At 46.2% G+C, this 24,708-nt stretch overlaps 1 protein-coding gene across 1 annotated transcript in view; it reads left to right on the forward strand.

Annotated features, from left to right (window-relative positions):
* Positions 1-24,708, forward strand: part of tmem145 (transmembrane protein 145) — a 220,530-nt gene that overhangs the window by 34,225 nt on the left and 161,597 nt on the right. The window contains exons 3-4 of the mRNA XM_072470104.1: positions 16,957-17,034; positions 17,247-17,333. Of these exons, the coding sequence (XP_072326205.1) occupies positions 16,957-17,034; positions 17,247-17,333 (165 nt within the window). The remainder of the gene's footprint in view (positions 1-16,956; positions 17,035-17,246; positions 17,334-24,708) is intronic.

Here is a 24,708-nt window from a genome sequence, read left to right on the forward strand (position 1 = left end):
CTCTCTCTCTCTCTCTCTCTCTCCAGTTGATGTCTAACTCCCTCTCTCTCTCTCCAGTTGATGTCTAACTCTCTCTCTCTTTCCCTCACTCTCCAGTTGATGTCTAACTCTCTCTCTCTCTCTCCACTTGATATCTAACTCTCTCTCCAGTTGATGTCTTACTCTCTCTCTCTCTCTCTCCAGTTGATGTCTAACAGTCTCTCCCTCTCTCTCCGTTTAATGTCTTGACTCCTCTCTCTCCCCATTTGATCTCTAACTCTCTCTCCAGTTGATGTCTAACTCTCTCTCTCTCTCTCTCCAGTTGATGTCTAACTCTCTCTCTCTCTCTCCAGTTGATGTCTAACTCTCTCTCCAGTTGATGTCTATCTCTCTCTCTCTCTCTCCAGTTGATGCCTAACTCTCTCTCCCTCTCTCTCTGGTTAATGTCTTAACTCCTCTCTCTCCCCAGTTGATGTCTAACTCTCTCTCTCCATCCAGTTGATGTCTAACTCTCTCTCTCTCTCTCTGTCCAGTTAATGTCTAACTCTCTCTCTCTCTCCAGTTGATGTCTAACTCTCTCTCTCTCTCACCCTCTCGCTCCAGTTGATGTCTAACTCTATACCTCTCTCTCCAGTTGATCTCTAACTCTATCTCTCTCTCTCTCACTCCAGTTGATGTCTCTCTCTCTCCAGATGATGTCTCTCTCTCTCTCTCTCTCTCTCTCTCTCTCCAGGTGATGTCTCTCTCTCTCTCCAGTTGACGTCTCTCCCTCTCTCTCCGGTTAATGTCTTAACTCCTCTCTCTCCCCAGTTGATGTCTAACTCTCTCTCTCCCTCTCTCCAGTTGATGTCTAACTCTCTCTCTCTCTCTCTCTCCCTCTCTCTCCAGTTGACGCCTAACTCTATACCTCTCTCTCCAGTTGATCTCTAACTCTATCTCTCTCTCATTCTCCAGTTGATGTCTCTCTCTCTCCAGATGATGACTCTCTCTCTCCAGTTGATGTCTCTCTCTCGCTCTCTCTCTCTCTCCAGATGATGTCTCTCTCTCTCTCCAGTTGACGTCTCTCTCTCTCTCCAGTTGATGTCTAACTCTCTCTCTCTCTCTCTCTCTGCCCAGTTAATGTCTAACTCTCTCTCTCTCTCTCTCTCCAGTTGATGTCTAACTCCCTCTCTCTCTCCAGTTGACGTCTCTCTCTCTCTCCAGTTGATGTCTAACTCTCTCTCTCCCTCCAGTTGATGTCTAACTCTCTCTCTCTCTCTCTCTCTCTCTCTCTCTCTCTCTCTCTCTCCAGTTGATGTCTAACTCCCCCTCTCTCTCCAGTTGATGTCTAACTCTCTCTCTCTTTCCCTTCTCTCCAGTTGATGTCTAACTCTATACCTCTCTCTCCAGTTGATCTCTAACTCTATCTCTCTCGCTCTCTCTCCAGTTGATGTCTCTCTCTCTCCAGTTGATGTCTCTCTCTCTCTCTCTCTCTCTCCAGATGATGTCTCTCTCTCCAGTTGACGTCTCTCCCTCTCTCTCCGGTTAATGTCTTAACTCCTCTCTCTCCCCAGTTGATGTCTAACTCTCTCTCTCTCTCTCCAGTTGATGTCTAACTCTCTCTCTCTCTCTCCAGTTGATGTCTAACTCTCTCTCTCTCTGTCCAGTTAATGTCTAACTCTCTCTCTCTCTCTCTCTCTCTCCAGTTGATGTCTAACTCCCTCTCTCTCTCCAGTTGATGTCTAACTCTCTCTCTCTTTCCCTCTCTCTCCAGTTGATGTCTAACTCTATACCTCTCTCCAGTTGATGTCTAACTCTCTCTCTCTCCAGTTGATGTCTAACTCTCTCTCCCTGTCTCTCCGGTTCATGTCTTAACTCCTCTCTCCCCAGTTGATGTCTAACTCTCTCTCATTCCCTCTCTCTCCAGTTGATGTCTAACTCTCTCTCTCAAGTTAATGTCTAACTCCCTCTCTCTCCCCAGTTGATGTCTAACTCTCTCTCTCCCTCTAGTTGATGCCTAACTCTCTCTCTCTCTCTGTCCAGTTAATGGCTAACTCTCTCTCTCTCTCTGGTTGATGTCCAACTCTCTCTCTCTCTCTCTCCAGTTGATGTCTAACTCTCTCTCTCTCTCCAGTTGATGACTAACTCCCTCTCTCTCTCTCCAGTTGATGTCTAACTCTCTCTCTTTCCCTCTCTCTCCAGTTGATGTCTAACTCTCTCTCCAGATGATGTCTCTCTCTCTCCAGTTGACGTCTCTCTCTCTCTCTCCAGTTGATGTCTAACTCTCTTTCTCTCCAGTTAATGTCTCTCACCCTCCAGTTGATGTCTAACCCTCTCTCTCTCTCTCCAATTGATGTCTATCTCTCTCTCTCCAGTTGATGTCTCTCTCCCTTTCCAGTTGATGTTTCTCTCTCTCTATCTAGTTGATGTCTCTCTCTCTCTCCAGTTGATGTCTAACCCTCTTCCTGCAGTTGATGTCTAACTCTCTCTCTCTCTCCAGTTGATGTCTAACTCTGTCTCTCCAGTTGATGTCTAACTCTCTCTCTCTCTCTCTCGCTCTCCAGTTGAAGTCTAACTCCAACTCTCTCTCCAGTTGATGTCTACCTCTCTCTCTCTCTCTCTCCAGTTGAAGTCTAACTCCCTCTCTCTCTCCAGTTAATGTCTAACTTCATCTCTCTCTCCAGTTGATGTATCTCTCTCTCTCTCCAGTTGATGTCTAACTCTCTCTCTCTCCAGTTGATGTCTAACTCTCTCTCTCTTCTCCAGTTAATGTCTAACTCTCTCTCTCCAGTTAATGTCTAACTCTCTGTCTCTCTCCAGTTGATGACTAACTCCCTCTCTCTCTCTCCAGTTGATGTCTAACTCTCTCTCTCTCTCTCTCTCTCTCCAGTTGATGTCTAACTCTCTCTCCAGTTGATTTCTAACTCTCTCTCACTCTCTCTCTCTCCAGTTGATGTCTCTCTCTCCAGTTGATGTCTAACTCTCTCTCTCTCACTCTTCAGTTAATGTCTAACTCTCTCTCTCTCTCCATTTGATGTCTCTCTCTCTCTCTCTCTCTCACTCTCTCTCTCCAGTTGATGTCTAACTCTCTCTCACTCTCTCTCTCTCTCTCTCCAGTTGATGTCTAACTCTCTCTCCAGTTGATTTCTAACTCTCTCTCACTCTCTCTCTCTCCAGTTGATGTCTCTCTCTCCAGTTGATGTCTAACTCTCTCTCTGTCTCTCTCTCTACAGTTAATGTCTAACTCTCTCTCTCTCCATTTGATGTCTCTCTCTCTCTCTCTCACTCTCTCTCTCCAGTTGATGTCTAACTCTCTCTCCAGTTGATGTCTAACTCTCTCTCTCTGCAGTTGATGTCTAACTCTCTCTCACTCTCTCTCTCTCCAGTTGATGTCTAACTCTCTCTCTCTGCAGTTGATGTCTAGCTCTCTCTCCAGTTGATGTCTAACTCTCTCCAGTTGATTTCTAAGTCTCTCTATCTCTCTCTCTCTCCAGTTGACGTCTCTCTCTCTCTCCAGTTGATGTCCAGCTCCCTCTCTCTCTCTCTCTCTCGTTCTCTCTCTCCAGTTGACGTCTAACTCTCTCTCCAGTTGATGTCTAACTCTCTCTCTCTCTCTCTCTCTCTCCAGTTGAAGTCTATCTCTCTCTCTCTCACTCTCTCTCTCCAGTTGATGTCTAACTCTCTCTTTCCAGTTGATGTCTAACTCTCTCTCTCTCTCTCTCTCTCCAGTTGACGTCTCTCTCTCTCTCTCTCTCTCTCCAGTTGATGTCTAACTCTCTCTCTCTCTCTCTCCAGTTAATGTCTAACTCTCTCTCTCCAGTTAATGTCTAACTCTCTGTCTCTCTCCAGTTGATGTCTAACTCTCTCTCTCTCTCTCTCCAGTTGATGTCTATCTCTCTCTCCAGTTGATTTCTAACTCTCTCTCACTCTCTCTCTCTCTCTCTCTCCAGTTGATGTCTCTCTCTCCAGTTGATGTCTAACTCTCTCTCTCTCTCTCTCTCTTCAGTTAATGTCTAACTCTCTCTCTCTCCATTTGATGTCTCTCTCTCTCTCTCTCTCTCTCTCACTCTCTCTCTCCAGTTGATGTCTAACTCTCTCTCCAGTTGATTTCTAACTCTCTCTCACTCTCTCTCTCTCTCTCTCTCCAGTTAATGTCTCTCTCTCCAGTTGATGTCTAACTCTCTCTCTCTCTCTCCCTCTCTCCAGTTAATGTCTAACTCTCTCTCTCTCCATTTGATGTCTCTCTGTCTCTCTCTCACTCTCTCTCTCCAGTTGATGTCTAACTCTCTCTCCAGTTGATGTCTAACTCTCTCTCTCTCTCTCTCTTCAGTTAATGTCTAACTCTCTCTCTCTCCATTTGATGTCTCTCTCTCTCTCTCTCTCTCTCTCACTCTCTCTCTCCAGTTGATGTCTAACTCTCTCTCCAGTTGATTTCTAACTCTCTCTCACTCTCTCTCTCTCTCTCTCTCTCTCCAGTTAATGTCTCTCTCTCCAGTTGATGTCTAACTCTCTCTCTCTCTCTCCCTCTCTCCAGTTAATGTCTAAGTCTCTCTCTCTCCATTTGATGTCTCTCTCTCTCTCTCTCTCACTCTCTCTCTCCAGTTGATGTCTAACTATCTGTCCAGTTGATGTCTAACTCTCTCTGCAGTTGATGTCTAACTCTCTCTCTCTGCAGTTGATGTCTTGCTCTCTCTCCAGTTGATGTCTAACTCTCTCTCCAGTTGATTTCTAACTCTCTCTCTCTCCCCAGTTGACGTCTCTCTCTCCAGTTGATGTCCAGCTCCCTCTCTGTCTCTCTCTCTCTCGTTCTCTCTCTCCAGTTGACGTCTAACTCTCTCTCCAGTTGATGTCTAACTCTCTCTCTCTCTCTCTCTCTCCAGTTGAAGTCTATCTCTCTCTCTCTCTCACTCTCTCTCTCCAGTTGATGTCTAACTCTCTCTTTCCAGTTGATGTCTAACTCTCGCGCGCTCTCTCTCTCTCTCTCCAGTTGACGTCTCTCTCTCTCTCTCTCTCTCTCTCTCTCTCTCTCCAGATGATGTCTCTCTCTCTCTCCAGTTGACGCCTCGCTCTCTCTCTGGTTGATGTCCAACTCTCTCTCTCCAGTTGATGTCTAACTCTCTCTCTCTCTCTCTCTCTCTCTCTCCAGTTGATGTCTAACTCTCTCTCTCTCTGTCCAGTTAATTTCTAACTCTCTCTCTCTCTCTCTCTCTCCAGTTGATGTCTAACTCCCTCTCTCTCTCCAGTTGATGTCTAACTCTCTCTCTCTCTCTCTCTCTCTCCAGTTGATGTCTAACTCTCTCTCTCTCTGTCCAGTTAATTTCTAACTCTCTCTCTCTCTCTCTCTCTCTCTCTCCAGTTGATGTCTAACTCCCTCTCTCTCTCCAGTTGATGTCTAACTCTCTCTCCAGTTGATTTCTAACTCTCTCTCACTCTCTCTCTCTCCAGTTGATGTCTCTCTCTCCAGTTGATGTCTAACTCTCTCTCTGTCTCTCTCTCTACAGTTAATGTCTAACTCTCTCTCTCTCCATTTGATGTCTCTCTCTCTCTCTCACTCTCTCTCTCCAGTTGATGTCTGACTCTCTCTCCAGTTGATGTCTAACTCTCTCTCTCTGCAGTTCATGTCTAACTCTCTCTCACTCTCTAGTTGATGTCTAACTCTCTCTCTCTGCAGTTGATGTCTAGCTCTCTCTCCAGTTGATGTCTAACTCTCTCCAGTTGATTTCTAACTCTCTCTCTCCAGTTGACGTCTCTCTCTCTCTCTCTCTCCAGTTGATGTCCAGCTCCCTCTCTCTCTCTCTCTCTCGTTCTCTCTCTCCAGTTGACGTCTAACTCTCTCTCCAGTTGATGTCTAACTCTCTCTCTCTCTCCAGTTGAAGTCTATCTCTCTCTCTCTCACTCTCTCTCTCCAGTTGATGTATAACTCTCTCTTTCCAGTTGATGTCTAACTCTCTCTCTCTCTCTCTCTCCAGTTGACGTCTCTCTCTCTCTCTCTCTCTCTCTCTCTCTCCAGATGATGTCTCTCTCTCTCCAGTTGACGCCTCGCTCTCTCTCTGGTTGATGTCCAACTCTCTCTCTCCAGTTGATGTCTAACTCTCTCTCTCTCTCTCTCTCTCTCCAGTTGATGTCTAACTCTCTCTCTCTCTCTCTCTCTCTCCAGTTAATGTCTAACTCTCTCTCTCCAGTTAATGTCTAACTCTCTGTCTCTCTCCAGTTGATGTCTAACTCTCTCTCTTTCTCTCTCTCCAGTTGATGTCTAACTCTCTCTCCAGTTGATTTCTAACTCTCTCTCACTCTCTCTCTCTCCAGTTGATGTCTCTCTCTCCAGTTGATGTCTAACTCTCTCTCTCTCTCTCTCTCTCCAGTTGATGTCTAACTCTCTCTCTCTCTCTCCAGTTGAAGTCTATCTCTCTCTCTCTCTCTCACTCTCTCTCTCCAGTTGATGTCTAACTCTCTCTTTCCAGTTGATGTCTAACTCTCGCTCTCTCTCTCTCTCTCCAGTTGACGTCTCTCTCTCTCTCTCCAGATGCTGTCTCTCTCTCTCCAGTTGACGCCTCGCTCTCTCTCTGGTTGATGTCCAACTCTCTCTCTCCAGTTGATGTCTAACTCTCTCTCTCTCTCTCTCTCTCTAGTTGATGTCTAACTCTCTCTCTCTCTCTCTCCAGTTGATGTCTAACTCTCTCTCTCTCTCTCTCTCTCTCTCCAGTTGATGTCTAACTCTCTCTCTCTCTCTCTCTCTCCAGTTGATGTCTAACTCTCTCTCTCTCTCTCTCTCTCCAGTTGATGTCTAACTCTCTCTCTCTCTGTCCAGTTAATTTCTAACTCTCTCTCTCTCTCTCTCTCCAGTTGATGTCTACCTCCCTCTCTCTCTCCAGTTGATGTCTAACTTTCTCTCTCTTTCCCTCTCTCTCCAGTTGATGTCTAACTCTATACCTCTCTCTCCAGTTGATGGCAAACTCTCTCTCCAGTTGATGTCTATCTCTCTCTCTCTCTATCTCTCTCTCCCCAGTTGATGTCTAACTCTCTCTCCCTATCTCTCTCTCCAGTTGAAGTCTAACTCCAACCTCTCTCCAGTTGATGTCTAACTCTCTCTCTCTCCAGTTGAAGTCTAACTCCCTCTCTCTCTCCGGTTAATGTCTAACTTCCTCTCTCTCCAGTTGATGTATCTCTCTCTCTCTCCAGTTGATGTCTAACTCTCTCTCTCCTGTTGATGTCTCACTCTCTCTCTCTCTCCAGTTAATGTCTAACTCTCTGTCTCTCTCCAGTTGATGTCTAACTCTCTCTCTCTCTCTCTCCAGTTGATGTCTAACTCTCTCTCCAGTTGATTTCTAACTCTCTCTCTCTCTCTCTCCAGTTGACGTCTAACTCTCTCTCCAGTTGATGTCCAACTCTCCCTCTCTCCAATTAACGTCTATCTCTCTCTCTTTCACTCTCTCTCTCCAGTTGATGTCTAACTCTCTCTCTCTCTCTCCAGTTGACGTCTCTCTCTCTCTCTCCAGATGATGTCTCTCTCTCTCCAGATGATGTCTCTCTCTCTCCAGTTGACGTCTCTCTCTCTCTCTCCAGATGATGTCTCTCTCTCTCTCCAGTTGACGCCTCGCTCTCTCTCTGGTTGATGTCCAACTCTCTCTCTCCAGTTGATGTCTAACTCTCTCTCTCTCTCTCTCTCTCCAGTTGATGTCTAACTCTCTCTCTCTCTGTCCAGTTAATTTCTAACTCTCTCTCTCTCTCTCTCTCTCTCTCTCTCTCTCCAGTTGATGTCTAACTCCCTCTCTCTCTCCAGTTGATGTCTAACTCTCTCTCTCTCTCTCTCTCTCTCTCCAGTTGATGTCTAACTCTCTCTCTCTCTGTCCAGTTAATTTCTAACTCTCTCTCTCTCTCTCTCTCTCTCTCTCTCTCCAGTTGATGTCTAACTCCCTCTCTCTCTCCAGTTGATGTCTAACTCTCTCTCCAGTTGATTTCTAACTCTCTCTCACTCTCTCTCTCTCCAGTTGATGTCTCTCTCTCCAGTTGATGTCTAACTCTCTCTCTGTCTCTCTCTCTACAGTTAATGTCTAACTCTCTCTCTCTCCATTTGATGTCTCTCTCTCTCTCTCACTCTCTCTCTCCAGTTGATGTCTGACTCTCTCTCCAGTTGATGTCTAACTCTCTCTCTCTGCAGTTCATGTCTAACTCTCTCTCACTCTCTAGTTGATGTCTAACTCTCTCTCTCTGCAGTTGATGTCTAGCTCTCTCTCCAGTTGATGTCTAACTCTCTCCAGTTGATTTCTAACTCTCTCTCTCCAGTTGACGTCTCTCTCTCTCTCTCTCTCTCCAGTTGATGTCCAGCTCCCTCTCTCTCTCTCTCTCTCGTTCTCTCTCTCCAGTTGACGTCTAACTCTCTCTCCAGTTGATGTCTAACTCTCTCTCTCTCTCTCTCTCTCTCCAGTTGAAGTCTATCTCTCTCTCTCTCTCTCTCTCACTCTCTCTCTCCAGTTGATGTCTAACTCTCTCTTTCCAGTTGATGTCTAACTCGCTCTCTCTCTCTCTCTCTCCAGTTGACGTCTCTCTCTCTCTCTCTCCAGATGATGTCTCTCTCTCTCCAGTTGACGCCTCGCTCTCTCTCTGGTTGATGTCCAACTCTCTCTCTCCAGTTGATGTCTAACTCTCTCTCTCTCTCTCTCTCTCTCTCCAGTTGATGTCTAACTCTCTCTCTCTCTCTCCAGTTAATGTCTAACTCTCTCTCTCCAGTTAATGTCTAACTCTCTGTCTCTCTCCAGTTGATGTCTAACTCTCTCTCTTTCTCTCTCTCCAGTTGATGTCTAACTCTCTCTCCAGTTGATTTCTAACTCTCTCTCACTCTCTCTCTCTCCAGTTGATGTCTCTCTCTCCAGTTGATGTCTAACTCTCTCTCTCTCTCTCTCTCTCTCCAGTTGATGTCTAACTCTCTCTCTCTCTCTCTCCAGTTGAAGTCTATCTCTCTCTCTCTCTCTCACTCTCTCTCTCCAGTTGATGTCTAACTCTCTCTTTCCAGTTGATGTCTAACTCTCGCTCTCTCTCTCTCTCTCCAGTTGACGTCTCTCTCTCTCTCTCTCTCCAGATGATGTCTCTCTCTCTCCAGTTGACGCCTCGCTCTCTCTCTGGTTGATGTCCAACTCTCTCTCTCCAGTTGATGTCTAACTCTCTCTCTCTCTCTCTCTCCAGTTGATGTCTAACTCTCTCTCTCTCTCTCTCTCTCCAGTTGATGTCTAACTCTCTCTCTCTCTCTCTCTCTCCAGTTGATGTCTAACTCTCTCTCTCTCTCTCTCTCTCTCTCTCTCTCTCCAGTTGATGTCTAACTCTCTCTCTCTCTGTCCAGTTAATTTCTAACTCTCTCTCTCTCTCTCTCTCTCCAGTTGATGTCTACCTCCCTCTCTCTCTCCAGTTGATGTCTAACTTTCTCTCTCTTTCCCTCTCTCTCCAGTTGATGTCTAACTCTATACCTCTCTCCCCAGTTGATGTCTAACTCTCTCTCCCTATCTCTCTCTCCAGTTGAAGTCTAACTCCAACCTCTCTCCAGTTGATGTCTAACTCTCTCTCTCTCCAGTTGAAGTCTAACTCCCTCTCTCTCTCCGGTTAATGTCTAACTTCCTCTCTCTCCAGTTGATGTATCTCTCTCTCTCTCTCTCCAGTTGATGTCTAACTCTCTCTCTCCTGTTGATGTCTCACTCTCTCTCTCTCCAGTTAATGTCTAACTCTCTGTCTCTCTCCAGTTGATGTCTAACTCTCTCTCTCTCTCTCTCCAGTTGATGTCTAACTCTCTCTCCAGTTGATTTCTAACTCTCTCTCTCTCTCTCTCCAGTTGACGTCTAACTCTCTCTCCAGTTGATGTCCAACTCTCCCTCTCTCCAATTAACGTCTATCTCTCTCTCTTTCACTCTCTCTCTCCAGTTGATGTCTAACTCTCTCTCTCTCTCTCCAGTTGACGTCTCTCTCTCTCTCTCCAGATGATGTCTCTCTCTCTCCAGTTGACGTCTCTCTCTCTCCAGTTGACGTCTCTCTCTCTCTCTGGTTGATGTCCAACTCTCTCTCTCCAGTTGATGTCTAACTCTCTCTCTCTCTCTCTCTCTCTCCAGTTGAAGTCTAACTCCAACTCTCTCTCCAGTTAATGTCTAACTCCCTTTCTCTCTCCAGTTGATGTATATCTCTCTCTCTCTCTCTCTCTCTCTCCAGTTGATGTCTAACTCTCTCTCTCCAGTTGATGTCTAACTCTCTCTCTCTCTCCATTTGATGTCTAACTCTCTTTCTCCAGTTAATGTCTAACTCTCTCTCTCTCTCCAATTAATGTCTAACTCTCTGTCTCTCTCCAGTTGATGTCTAACTCTCTCTCTCTCTCTCTCCAGTTGATGTCTAACTCTCTCTCCAGTTGATTTCTAACTCTCTCTCACTGTCTCTCTCTCTCTCTCCAGTTGATGTCTCTCTCTCTCTCTCTCACTCTCTCTCTCCAGTCGATGTCTAACTCTCTCTCCAGTTGATGTCTAGCTCTCTCTCTCTCTCTCTCTCTCTCCAGTTGATGTTCAACTCTCTCTCCAGTTGATTTCTAACTCTCTCTCTCTCTCTCTCTCTCCAGTTAATGTCTAACTCTCTCTCCAGTTGATGTCTAACACTCTCTCTCTCCAGTTGACGTCTATCTCTCTCTCTCTCTCACTCTCTCTCTCCAGTTGATGTCTAACTCTCTCTTTCCAGTTGATGTCTAACTCTCTCTCTCTCTCCAGTTGATGTCTAACTCTCTCTCTCTCCAGTTGATGTCTAACTCTCTCTCCAGTTGATGTCTAACTCTCTCTCTCTGCAATTGATGTCTAACTCTCTCTCTCTTTCCCTCTCTCTCCAGTTGATGTCTAACTCTTTACCTCTCTCTCCAGTTGATGTCTAACTCTCTCTCCAGTTGATGTCTATCTCTCTCTCTCTCTCTCCAGCTGATGTCTAACTCTCTCTCCCTGTCTCTCTCTCCAGTTGAAGTCTATCTCCAACTCTCTCTCCAGTTGATGTCCAACTCTCTCTCTCTCCAATTAACGTCTATCTCTCTCTCTTTCACTCTCTCTCTCCAGTTGATGTCTAACTCTCTCTCTCTCTCTCCAGTTGATGTCTAACTCTCTCTCTCCAGTTGATGTCTAACTCTCTCTCTCTCTCCAGTTGATGTCTAACTCTCTCTCTCTCCAGTTAATGTCTAACTGTCTCTCCAGTTAATGTCTAACTCTCTGTCTCTCTCCAGTTGATGTCTAACTCTCTCTCTCTCTCTCTCTCTCTCCAGTTGATGTCTAACTCTCTCTCCAGTTGATTTCTAACTCTCTCTCACTGTCTCTCTCTCTCTCTCCAGTTGATGTCTCTCTCTCTCTCTCTCTCACTCTCTCTCTCCAGTCGATGTCTAACTCTCTCTCTCTCTCCGGTTAATGTCTAACTTCCTCTCTCTCCAGTTGATGTATCTCTCTCTCTCTCTCTCTCTCTCTCTCTCTCCAGTTGATGTCTAACTCTCTCTCTCCTGTTGATGTCTCACTCTCTCTCTCTCCAGTTAATGTCTAACTCTCTGTCTCTCTCCAGTTGATGTCTAACTCTCTCTCTCTCTCTCTCTCCAGTTGATGTCTAACTCTCTCTCCAGTTGATTTCTAACTCTCTCTCTCTCTCTCTCCAGTTGACGTCTAACTCTCTCTCCAGTTGATGTCCAACTCTCCCTCTCTCCAATTAACGTCTATCTCTCTCTCTTTCACTCTCTCTCTCCAGTTGATGTCTAACTCTCTCTCTCTCTCTCCAGTTGACGTCTCTCTCTCTCTCTCTCCAGATGATGTCTCTCTCTCTCCAGTTGACGTCTCTCTCTCTCTCTGGTTGATGTCCAACTCTCTCTCTCCAGTTGATGTCTAACTCTCTCTCTCTCTCTCTCTCTCTCCAGTTGAAGTCTAACTCCAACTCTCTCTCCAGTTAATGTCTAACTCCCTTTCTCTCTCCAGTTGATGTATATCTCTCTCTCTCTCTCTCTCTCTCTCCAGTTAATGTCTAACTCTCTCTCTCCAGTTAATGTCTAACTCTCTCTCTCTCTCTCCAGTTAATGTCTAACTCTCTGTCTCTCTCCAGTTGATGTCTAACTCTCTCTCTCTCTCTCTCCAGTTGATGTCTAACTCTCTCTCCAGTTGATTTCTAACTCTCTCTCACTGTCTCTCTCTCTCTCTCCAGTTGATGTCTCTCTCTCTCTCTCTCACTCTCTCTCTCCAGTCGATGTCTAACTCTCTCTCCAGTTGATGTCTAACTCTCTCTCTCTCCATTTGATGTCTAGCTCTCTCTCTCTCTCTCTCTCCAGTTGATGTTCAACTCTCTCTCCAGTTGATTTCTAACTCTCTCTCTCTCTCTCTCTCTCTCTCTCCAGTTAATGTCTAACTCTCTCCAGTTGATGTCTAACACTCTCTCTCTCCAGTTAACGTCTATCTCTCTCTCTCTCACTCTCTCTCTCCAGTTGATGTCTAACTCTCTCTTTCCAGTTGATGTCTAACTCTCTCTCTCTCTCTCTCTCCAGTTGATGTCTAACTCTCTCTCTCTCTCCAGTTGATGTCTAACTCTCTCTCTCTCCAGTTGATGTCCAACTCTCTCTCCAGTTGATGTCTAACTCTCTCTCTCTGCAATTGATGTCTAACTCTCTCTCACTCTCTCTCTCCAGTTGATGTCTAACTCTCTCTCTCCCCAGTTGACGTCTCTCTCTCTCTCTCTCTCTCCAGTTGATGTCCAGCTCTCTCTCTCTCCAGTTGACGTCTATCTCTCTCTCTCTCACTCTCTCTCTCTCCAGTTGATGTCTAACTCTCTCTTTCCAGTTGATGTCTAACTCTCTCTCTCTCTCTCTCTCTCTCCAGTTGAAGTCTAACTCCAACTCTCTCTCCAGTTAATGTCTAACTCCCTTTCTCTCTACAGTTGATGTCTAACTCTCTCTCTCCAGTTGATGTCTAACTCTCTCTCTCTCTCCAGTTGATGTCTATCTCTCTCTCTCCAGTTAATGTCTAACTCTCTGTCTCTCTCCAGTTGATGTCCAACTCTCTCTCTCTCTCTCCAGTTGATGTCTAACTCTCTCTCCAGTTGATTTCTAACTCTCTCTCACTGTCTCTCTCTCTCTCTCCAGTTGATGTCTCTCTCGCTCTCTCTCACTCTCTCTCTCCAGTCGATGTCTAACTCTCTCTCCAGTTGATGTCTAACTCTCTCTCTCTCCAGTTGATGTCTAGCTCTCTCTCTCTCTCTCTCCAGTTGATGTTCAACTCTCTCTCCAGTTGATTTCTAACTCTCTCTCTCTCTCTCTCTCTCTCCAGTTAATGTCTAACTCTCTCTCCAGTTGATGTCTAACACTCTCTCTCTCCAGTTGACGTCTATCTCTCTCTCTCTCACTCTCTCTCTCCAGTTGATGTCTAACTCTCTCTTTCCAGTTGATGTCTAACTCTCTCTCTCTCTCCAGTTGATGTCTAACTCTCTCTCTCTCCAGTTGATGTCTAACTCTCTCTCCAGTTGATGTCTAACTCTCTCTCTCTGCAATTGATGTCTAACTCTCTCTCTCTTTCCCTCTCTCTCCAGTTGATGTCTAACTCTTTACCTCTCTCTCCAGTTGATGTCTAACTCTCTCTCCAGTTGATGTCTATCTCTCTCTCTCTCTCTCCAGCTGATGTCTAACTCTCTCTCCCTGTCTCTCTCTCCAGTTGAAGTCTATCTCCAACTCTCTCTCCAGTTGATGTCCAACTCTCCCTCTCTCCAATTAACGTCTATCTCTCTCTCTTTCACTCTCTCTCTCCAGTTGATGTCTAACTCTCTCTCTCTCTCCAGTTGATGTCTAACTCTCTCTCTCCAGTTGATGTCTAACTCTCTCTCTCTCTCCAGTTGATGTCTAACTCTCTCTCTCCAGTTAATGTCTAACTCTCTCTCTCTCTCTCTCTCTCCAGTTAATGTCTAACTCTGTCTCTCTCCAGTTGATGTCTAACTCTCTCTCTCTCTCTCTCTCTCCAGTTGATGTCTAACTCTCTCTCCAGTTGATTTCTAACTCTCTCACTGTCTCTCTCTCTCTCTCCAGTTGATGTCTCTCTCTCTCTCTCTCACTCTCTCTCTCCAGTCGATGTCTAACTCTCTCTCCAGTTGATGTCTAACTCTCTCTCTCTCCAGTTGATGTCTAGCTCTCTCTCTCTCTCTCCAGTTGATGTTCAACTCTCTCTCCAGTTGATTTCTAACTCTCTCTCTCTCTCTCTCTCTCCAGTTAATGTCTAACTCTCTCTCCAGTTGATGTCTAACACTCTCTCTCTCCAGTTGACGTCTATCTCTCTCTCTCTCACTCTCTCTCTCCAGTTGATGTCTAACTCTCTCTTTCCAGTTGATGTCTAACTCTCTCTCTCTCTCCAGTTGATGTCTAACTCTCTCTCTCTCCAGTTGATGTCTAACTCTCTCTCCAGTTGATGTCTAACTCTCTCTCTCTGCAATTGATGTCTAACTCTCTCTCTCTTTCCCTCTCTCTCCAGTTGATGTCTAACTCTTTACCTCTCTCTCCAGTTGATGTCTAACTCTCTCTCCAGTTGATGTCTATCTCTCTCTCTCTCTCTCTCCAGCTGATGTCTAACTCTCTCTCCCTGTCTCTCTCTCCAGTTGAAGTCTATCTCCAACTCTCTCTCCAGTTGATGTCCAACTCTCCCTCTCTCCAATTAACGTCTATCTCTCTCTCTCTCACTCTCTCTCTCCAGTTGATGTCTAACTCTCTCTCTCTCCAGTTGATGTCTAACTCCAACTCTCTCTCCAGTTAATGTCTAACTCACTTTCTCTCTCCAGTTGATGTATCTCTCTCTCTCTCTCTCTCTCTCTCTCTCCAGTTGATGTCTAACTCTCTCTCTCTCCAGTTGATGTCTAACTCTCTCTCTCTCCAGTTGATGTCTAACTCTCTCTCTCTCCAGTTGATGTCTAACTCTCTCTCTCTCTCTCTCTCTCCAGTTAATGTCTCACTCTCTGTCTCTCTCCAGTTGATGTCTAACTCTCTCTCTCTCTCCAGTTGATGTCTAACTCTCTCTCCAGTTGATGTCTAACTCTCTCTCTCTCCAGTTTATGTCTAACTCTCTCTCTCTCCAGTTTATGTCTAACTCTCTCTCTCTCTCCAGTTAATGTCTAACTCTCTGTCTCTCTCCAGTTGATGTCTAACTCTCTCTCCAGTTGATGTCTAACTCTCTCTCTCTCTCCAGTTAATGTCTAACTCTCTCTCTCCAGTTGATGTCTAACTCTCTCTCTCTCTGCAGTTGATGTGAGCTCTCTCTCTCTCTCTCTCTCTCTCCAGTTGATGTTCAACTCTCTCTCCAGTTGATTTCTAACTCTCACTCTCTCTCTCCAGTTGATGTCTAACTCTCTCTCTCTCCAGTTGATGTCTAACTCTCTCTCTCTCCAGTTGATGTCTAACTCTCTCTCTCTCTCTCTCTCTCCAGTTGATGTTCAACTCTCTGTCCAGTTGATTTCTAACTCTCTCCCCCTCTCTCTCTCCAGTAGATGTCTCTCTCTCCAGTTAATGTCTAACTCTCTCTCTCCAGTTGAAGTCTATCTCTCTCTCTCTCTCTCTCTCTCTCTCCAGTTGATGTCTAACTCTCTCTTTCCAGTTGATGTCTATCTCTCTCTCTCTCTCCAGTTGATGTCTAACTCTCTCTTTCCAGTTGATGTCTATCTCTCTCTCTCTCTCTCTCTCTCCAGTTGATGTCTAACTATCTCTCTCTCTCTCCAGTTGACGTCTATCTCTCTCTCTCTCACTCTCTCTCTCCAGTTGATGTCTAACTCTCTCTTTCCAGTTGATGTCTAACTCTCTCTCTCTCTCTCTCTCTCTCTCTCTCCAGTTGATGTCTAACTCTCTCTATCTCTCCAGTTGATGTCTAACTCACTCTCTCTCTTTCCAGTTGATGTCTAACTCTCTCTCTCTCTCTCTCTCCAGTTGATGTCTAACCTTCTCTCTCTCTCTCTCTCCAGTTGAAGTCTAACTCACTCTCTCTCTCTCTCCAGTTAATGTCTAACTTCCTCTCTCTCTCCAGTTGATGTATCTCTCTCTCTCTCTCTCCAGTTGATGTCTAACTCTCTCTCTCCTGTTGATGTCTAACTCTCTATCTCTCCAGTTGATGTCTAACTCTCTCTCTCTCCAGTTGATGTCTAACTCTCTCTCTCTCCAGTTAATGTCTAACTCTCTCTCTCTCCAGTTAATGTCTAACTCTCTCTCCAGTTAATGTCTAACTTTCTGTCTCTCTCCAGTTGATGTCTAACTCTCTCTCTCTCTCTCTCTCTCTCTCTCCAGTTGATGTCTAACTCTCTCTCCAGTTGATTTCTAACTCTCTCTCACTCTCTCTCTCTCTCTCTCTCCAGTTGATGCCTCTCTCTCCAGTTGATGTCTAACTCTCTCTCCAGTTGATTTCTAACTCTCTCTCACTCTCTCTCTCTCTCTCTCTCCAGTTGATGTCTAACTATCTCTCTCTCTCTCCAGTTGACGTCTATCTCTCTCTCTCTCACTCTCTCTCTCCAGTTGATGTCTAACTCTCTCTTTCCAGTTGATGTCTAACTCTCTCTCTCTCTCTCTCTCTCTCCAGTTGATGTCTAACTCTCTCTCTCTCTCCAGCTGATGTCTAACTCACTCTCTCTCTTTCCAGTTGATGTCTAACTCTCTCTCTCTCTCTCTCTCTCCAGTTGATGTCTAACTCTCTCTCTCTCTCTCTCCAGTTGATGTCTAACTCTCTCTCTCTCTCTCCAGTTGATGTCTAACTCTCTCTCTCTCCAGTTGATGTCTAACTCACTCTCTCTCTCTCCAGTTGACGTCTATCTCTCTCTCTCACTCTCTCTCTCTCCAGTTGATGTCTAACTCTCTCTCCAGTTGATGTCCAACTCTGTGTCTCTCTCTCTCTCTCTCCAATTGATGTGTAACTCTCTCTCTCTCCAGTTGATGTCTAACTCTCTCTCTCTCTCTCTCTCTCTCTCCAGTTGATGTCTATCTCTCGTTTAATTCTGCCTGTTTCTCTCTTGCAGGCGAGTTGCTGTCAGAACATTTTGCTGTATTTTGATGATGTGACTCAGTGGCCAGCTGTTTACCAGAAGAATCGGATGGTCAGTATGAGATTGCCCATGACAATATGGCCCCAGGCTTCACCACTTTCATTCTTCCCTTCCCTCTCCCCCTTCTCGTCACCTTGTTCCCTCCTTCCTCCCTTCCATTCTCTTACAGACATACCCTCTGTCCCAGCCCATTTAACTGCTCCCCATTCCTCCCGTGTCTCTCCATTTATCTTCATGATTTATACGCTGTCTTTATGTTACAGGACTGTTACGAGAAAGAATCAGTCCTCCGACCGGACAATAATCAGGTCATTAACCTGACAACTCGCTACACCTGGTCTGGCTGTGAGGTAAGAGACGGAGTGAGAGTTTGTATTGTGTCAGAAGTGTCATAATGTGTATATTGACGAGGATGTAAAGGGTGAACAAGTTAATGATAATGATTCATACCACTAGAGGGAACCACAGAACAGTCATATATCTCTCATGTAACATGGGGTTCTCGGATTTGATTAAAAAGATTAGATAGTAGTGAGGTGTGCGAGAGAGCAGTTGTGTACTTGAGAGTTCCGTAAGTTAGAGAAAACATAGTTTTATACAATAATCTTCTACTTTATGAATGTGAACGAATCTTAGGCAGTAGTGTAAATAAATTTATAGTTTGGTTTGTTAACTAAGCTTTGTGTTCTTTATTGAACACTACGCATCCGAGCCATCCAGGTTAAGCAGAATAGAGAATACAACATGGTTACCAGGAGTGGACAACTTTAAATAGTAAGGTACCACCTTCTGACATGGTACCAAGAGTGGTCCTAGAGTAGATTAGTCAGGTTTAGGGAGAAAGAAAGAATCCGCATTCGACGGAAAAAAAACGTGTGAAAAAAAAATTCTCAACGAGCTCCAGTAGGAACAACCAGCAGCACTACAAAAAAAGAAATACCCAGCCGATGAGTCATGGAAGGTCTGCAATTTCCAAAGGCATTCAGCATTTCGGGTAAAGTAGATGTGAACTAGAAAAGTTTCGAACAAGAGTTTGAACAATGCCTCTCCGCCTTAAAACTCGAAACGGTCAGTGAAAAGTGAAAGATTGCGCTGTTACTGAATTGAGGGGAGTATTACTCATTCCAATTTGAGAATGAAGTTGAAAAAAATAAGATTGAAATTTGTTATGGGCCAGGGTTTAGAGAACCCCAAAGTGTATCATGGAGTTCACCTGAACCACGACTTTTACTAGATTGTGGTATGGGGAGCACACGGCTCGCTCTACAGGTGTGGTGTAGCAAAAATTTCAAAGTAATTTTTAAAGCAAAGCCATGTTTATTCTATGAACTCAGTTAACCTTTTTAAAACATAGTGAACAGCTTAGCAACAATCAATTCAAATACGACCCCCAAAGAATACAGCACTCTTAAGTAATCCTTAAACTTTCCTTTCAACATGCATGAGACAAAAATCCTTTTTACAGAAGCACATCAGGTTTAAATTCTCTACTGAAAGCAGTTATCACTCTGAATTCACCAAATGATCTAGAGATAGTCTTTAGATGGCAGAGAGATCGAAATTACACCTTTGGCTGGCTGCAGCACCAACACTAAAACAAAACTAAAAAACACAGACACACCCAAGCTTTTCCTCAAAGCGAAACTAAAAAGCAGAGCCAGAGCTCAGCTCCACCCACACTCTGACATCACTGCAGCCACTTGAGCAGACAAATATTTCTTAAAGTGACATTGCCATGACAAGATCATTATTGTGAGCTTAAAAGAAATGAAAAGCTCACTAAACAACTGCAAAAGAAACAAAAAATATGGCTGGAAGACACAATTGAAATGTGCCATGTGAAGAAAGAACCTAAAAATAGAAGTGGCGAAACGTTGAATCAAAGTTTTTAAAAAATTTTTTGCCTCTGTTCAAGCTGTGGCGCAGTTAAAAATTCAGCGCGCTGGAAAAGGAAGACCAATCTGCGCAGGCGCACCTGAAAAAACCGCACATTTCAAACATGCGCAGTTAAAGAAAAAAATTGCACGATTCGGATTCTGAATGTTCTGCACATGTGCAGGACCAGTTCGCACATGTGCACTTTGAAAAAAGACGCGATTCGGCATTTGACCGTTCTGCGCGTGCGCAGACGATTGCGCATGTGCACTTGAAAAAAGAACGCACGCTGGAAGACGATCGATTTGTGCATGCGCAATGCATGTTTGCGCATGACGTCACGGACGTCATGACGTCAGAACGTTGTGGACACGCCCACTTAAAGAAAAACTGCCTGGAAATCGGAAAAACAAGTTTTAAAGGCGCAAAACACGTCTTTTTACCTCGCAAGGCAGAACATTGCCTGAATTTGAGCAAACAGCTGAAGAAGACTTTCACAGCACCATGGAACAAAACGTTTGCAGCATGCAACAAGAAGAAAATGTTAACAAATCTAAAACTAAAGAAAATAAATCCTACATTGAAGAATATTACTCCGATATGGCAGAGATATTTGGGTTAGATAACTATTGTGTTAGCAACATGATTGAAAAGCTAAATACCACTCTACTAATGGTAGATGAATCCAATACACTAATGTAATTGCACACCGTTGCTACATCAGATGGCAGTAACCTGACAAATGAACAACCAGAAGAAGACTGTGAAGGTCTATCTTGTACAGATGAAAAGCAAGAATAAGACAATGAAAGTCTATCCACTGTGTTTGCCAGAAAGGACAGCAGTGAAGAAACAGATAATGAACAACATAAAGAAGACTATGAAGTTCTATCTAGTTTATTTGATCAACAAGAGGAAAACTATGAAGGTCTATCTAGCTTATTTGATCAACAAACAGAAGACCATGATGGTCTATCCACTATTTGCTAATAGTGACAAAGTGATCACAAGAAGCATACAAGATGTGCAGGACAAAAGTGAGACTGACAGCTCTCAGCTGGACTGTATAAAAGAACATGACAATCAGGGTACAACAATGAATGACTCAATTGAGAACACATCAACTGTGAACAACCGACAAGAAAATAACATCTTGGAGAAGTTGATGCCAGATGAGAAGTACCAAGAGCTCAACAATACATCGGACCACACAGAAGGGACTGATGTCACAAAGCTCAACGATGCATCAGATCATTCACATGAAGCTGAGATCATAAAGTTCAGCAAAACATCAGATAATACAAAGGACATTGATAATGAAAAAGTTTTGCTTCCGGGTGCGGCGATGACCAGCTGAGTCGCACGTTTCGGCAGCTCCCTGTGAAACGGACTTTTGGGCTCTTGATAGGAGCCCCAACGGCAATTTTGACGGCTAAAAACACTGTGCGGTAAACCAGGAGGGAATCCCCCCTGGATACGGATGGAAAAAGGAGGAGAGAGTGGCCAGATTGCAGTGGATCCTTTAGAACAGCGGCAAGGAAGGCAAGCAAAAACTAAGATGGCGTCGGAAGGTGGCAGTTTAACATGGGGCCCTGAACAACAAGAGTTCTTGAAATGCTGTGTGGAAGAGATAAAAAAGGAAATGAAGAAAGAGCTGTTGGCCCCGATACTACAGGCGATCGAAGGGCTAAAGGAGGAACAAAAGACCCAGGAGCGGGAGCTTCGGGTCGTGAAGGCAAAGGCAGCCGAGAATGAGGACGATATACAGGGCCTGGTGGTGAAGACGGAGACGCAGGAGGCACATCAGAAACGAAGGTTGGAGGCACTGGAAAACAACGCAAGGAGGAACAACCTGAGGATTCTTGGTCTTCCTGAAGGTGTGGAGGGAGCGGACGTCGGGGCATATGTGAGCACGATGCTGCACTCGTTAATGGGAGCGGAGGCCCCGGCGGGTCCGTTGGAGGTGGAGGGAGCATATCGAGTGATGGCGCGAGGACCGAGAGCAGGAGAAATTCCCAGAGCCATAGTGGTGAGATTCCTCCGTTTTAAGGATAGAGAAATGGTCCTTAGATGGGCGAAGAAAACTCGGAGCAGTAAATGGGAGAACGCGGTGATCCGCGTTTATCAAGACTGGAGTGCGGAGGTGGCGAGAAGGAGGGCGAGCTTTAATCGGGCCAAGGCGGTGCTTCATAAAAAGAAGATAAAATTTGGAATGCTGCAACCGGCAAGACTGTGGGTCACATATCGAGGGAGGCACCACTACTTTGAGACGGCGGATGAAGCGTGGACTTTTATTGTGGAAGAAAAACTGGAATGAGCGGGTTATTAAAAAGAACGTTTGAACAAAGTGGTGGGGCGAATGTGGGGGGCAAAGAGGGGTTTTATGTACTAATCCTGCGATGTGGTAACTTTTCTCTCTCCCACAGGTGGTGATGGGGGGGGAGGGGAGGTGGAGGAGATGGGGCGTTGGCCATTGGGGGCGGGGCCAAGGGAGAAGCGCGGGCTTGGTTCCCGCGCTATGATAATCATGGCGGGAATAGAGAAGCAGGAAGGAGGGGGCGTCGCACGGTGCGAGCCGAGGTCACGGGGGGAAGCCGAGGTCAGCCAGAGTTTGCTGACTTCTGGGAGCAACATGGGGGGAGTAATTACGCTAGCGGGGGATCTGGCGGGGGGGGTGGGAGGGGGGAATTACTGGGTTGCTGCTGCTGGGGAGAGGGGGGAGCTGGTATGGGAGAGGATGGGCGGGGGGGCACCGCCTGGGGGAGATACAGCTGCGTGGGAACTGGGTGTGGAGCTGGAAAAAGGTGATGGCTAATCGACAAGGGTGGGGGGGGGGGTAGGAAGCCCCCCAACTCGGCTGATCACGTGGAACGTGAGAGGGCTGAACGGGCCGATAAAGAGGGCACGGGTACTCGCACACCTTAAGAAACTTAAGGCAGATGTGGTTATGTTACAGGAAACGCACCTGAAACTAATAGACCAGGTTAGGCTACGCAAAGGATGGGTGGGGCAGGTGTTCCATTCGGGGCTAGATGCGAAAAACAGGGGGGTGGCTATATTAGTGGGGAAGCGGGTAATGTTCGAGGCAAAGACTATAGTGGCGGATAACGGGGGCAGATACGTGATGGTGAGTGGCAAACTACAGGGGGAGACGGTGGTTTTGGTAAACGTATATGCCCCGAACTGGGATGATGCCAATTTTATGAGGCGGATGCTAGGACGCATTCCGGACCTAGAGATGGGAAAGCTGATAATGGGGGGAGATTTTAATACGGTGTTGGAACCAGGGCTGGATAGGTCGAAGTCCAGGACTGGAAGGAGGCCGGCAGCAGCCAAGGTGCTTAAAGATTTTATGGAGCAGATGGGAGGTGTAGACCCGTGGAGATTTAGCAGACCTAGGAGTAAGGAGTTCTCGTTTTTCTCCTATGTCCATAAAGTCTACTCGCGAATAGACTTTTTTGTGCTGGGTAGGGCATTGATCCCGAAAGTGAGGGGAACGGAGTATACGGCTATAGCCATTTCGGATCACGCTCCACACTGGGTGGACTTGGAGATAGGGGAGGAAACAGGAGGGCGCCCACCCTGGAGAATGGACATGGGACTAATGGCAGATGAGGGGGGGTGTCTAAGGGTGAGGGGGTGCATTGAAAAGTACTTGGAACTCAATGATAATGGGGAGGTCCAGGTGGGAGTGGTCTGGGAGGCGTTGAAGGCGGTGGTTAGAGGGGAGCTGATATCAATAAGGGCACATAAAGGGAAGCAGGAGAGTAAGGAACGGGAGCGGTTGCTGCAAGAACTTTTGAGGGTGGACAGACAATATGCGGAAGCACCGGAGGAGGGACTGTACAGGGAAAGGCAAAGGCTACATGTAGAATTTGACTTGCTGACTACAGGCACTGCAGAGGCACAATGGAGGAAGGCACAGGGTGTACAGTACGAATATGGGGAGAAGGCGAGCAGGTTGCTGGCACACCAATTGAGGAAAAGGGGAGCAACGAGGGAAATAGGGGGAGTGAGGGATGAGGAAGGAGAGATGGAGCGGGGAGCGGAGAGAGTGAATGGAGTGTTCAAGACATTTTATAAAAAATTATATGAAGCTCAACCCCCGGATGGGAGGGAGAGAATGATGGGCTTCTTGGATCGGCTGGAATTTCCCAAGGTGGAAGAGCAGGAAAGGGTGGGACTGGGAGCACAGATCGAGGTAGAAGAAGTGGTGAAAGGAATTAGGAGCATGCAGGCGGGAAAGGCCCCGGGACCGGATGGATTCCCAGTCGAATTCTATAGAAAATATGTGGACTTGCTCGCCCCGGTACTGACGAGGACCTTTAATGAGGCAAAGGAAAGGGGACAACTGCCCCCTACTATGTCTGAAGCAACGATATCGCTTCTCTTAAAGAAGGAAAAGGACCCGCTACAATGCGGGTCCTATAGACCTATTTCCCTCCTAAATGTAGATGCCAAGGTCCTGGCCAAGGTAATGGCAATGAGAATAGAGGAATGTGTCCCGGGGGTGGTCCACGAGGACCAAACTGGGTTTGTGAAGGGGAGACAGCTGAACACGAATATACGGAGGTTGTTAGGGGTAATGATGATGGCCCCACCAGAGGGAGAAACGGAGATAGTAGTGGCGATGGATGCCGAGAAAGCATTTGATAGAGTGGAGTGGGATTATTTGTGGGAGGTGTTGAGGAGATTTGGTTTTGGAGAGGGGTATGTTAGATGGGTGCAGCTGTTGTATAGGGCCCCAGTGGCGAGCGTGGTCACGAATGGACGGGGATCTGCATATTTTCGGCTCCATAGAGGGACAAGGCAGGGATGCCCTCTGTCCCCATTATTGTTTGCACTGGCGATTGAGCCCCTGGCGATAGCGTTGAGGGGTTCCAAGAAGTGGAGGGGAGTACTTAGGGGAGGAGAAGAGCACCGGGTATCTTTGTATGCGGACGATTTGCTACTATACGTGGCGGACCCGGCGGAGGGGATGCCAGAAATAATGCGGATACTTGGGGAGTTTGGGGATTTTTCAGGGTATAAATTGAACATGGGGAAAAGTGAGTTGTTTGTGGTGCATCCAGGGGAGCAGAGTAGAGAAATAGAGGACCTACCGCTGAGGAAGGTAACAAGGGACTTTCGTTACCTGGGGATCCAGATAGCTAAGAATTGGGGCACATTGCACAGGTTAAATTTAACGCGGTTGGTGGAACAGATGGAGGAGGATTTCAAGAGATGGGATATGGTATCCCTGTCAATGGCAGGGAGGGTGCAGGCGGTTAAGATGGTGGTCCTCCCGAGATTCCTCTTTGTGTTTCAGTGCCTCCCGGTGGTGATCACGAAGGCTTTTTTTAAAAGGATTGAAAAGAGCATCATGGGTTTTGTGTGGGCCGGGAAGACCCCGAGAGTGAGGAAGGGATTCTTACAGCGTAGCAGGGATAGGGGGGGGCTGGCACTACCGAGCCTAAGTGAGTATTATTGGGCCGCTAATATTTCAATGGTGAGTAAGTGGATGGGAGAGGAGGAGGGAGCGGCGTGGAAGAGATTAAAGAGGGCGTCCTGTAGGGGGACTAGCCTCCAGGCTATGGTGACAGCCCCATTGCCGTTCTCACCGAGGAACTACACCACAAGCCCGGTGGTGGTGGCTACACTGAAGATTTGGGGACAGTGGAGACGGCATAGGGGAAAGACTGGAGCCTTGGGGGTTCCCCAATAAGAAACAACCATAGGTTTGCCCCGGGGGGAATGGATGGGGGATATGGAATGTGGCAAAGAGCAGGAATAACGCAACTGAAAGATCTGTTTGTGGATGGGAAGTTCGCGAGTCTGGGAGCGCTGACCGAGAAATATGGGTTGCCCCAA

Source organism: Scyliorhinus torazame, chromosome 12, assembly GCF_047496885.1.
Source record: "Scyliorhinus torazame isolate Kashiwa2021f chromosome 12, sScyTor2.1, whole genome shotgun sequence".
Taxonomy (NCBI): domain Eukaryota; kingdom Metazoa; phylum Chordata; class Chondrichthyes; order Carcharhiniformes; family Scyliorhinidae; genus Scyliorhinus; species Scyliorhinus torazame.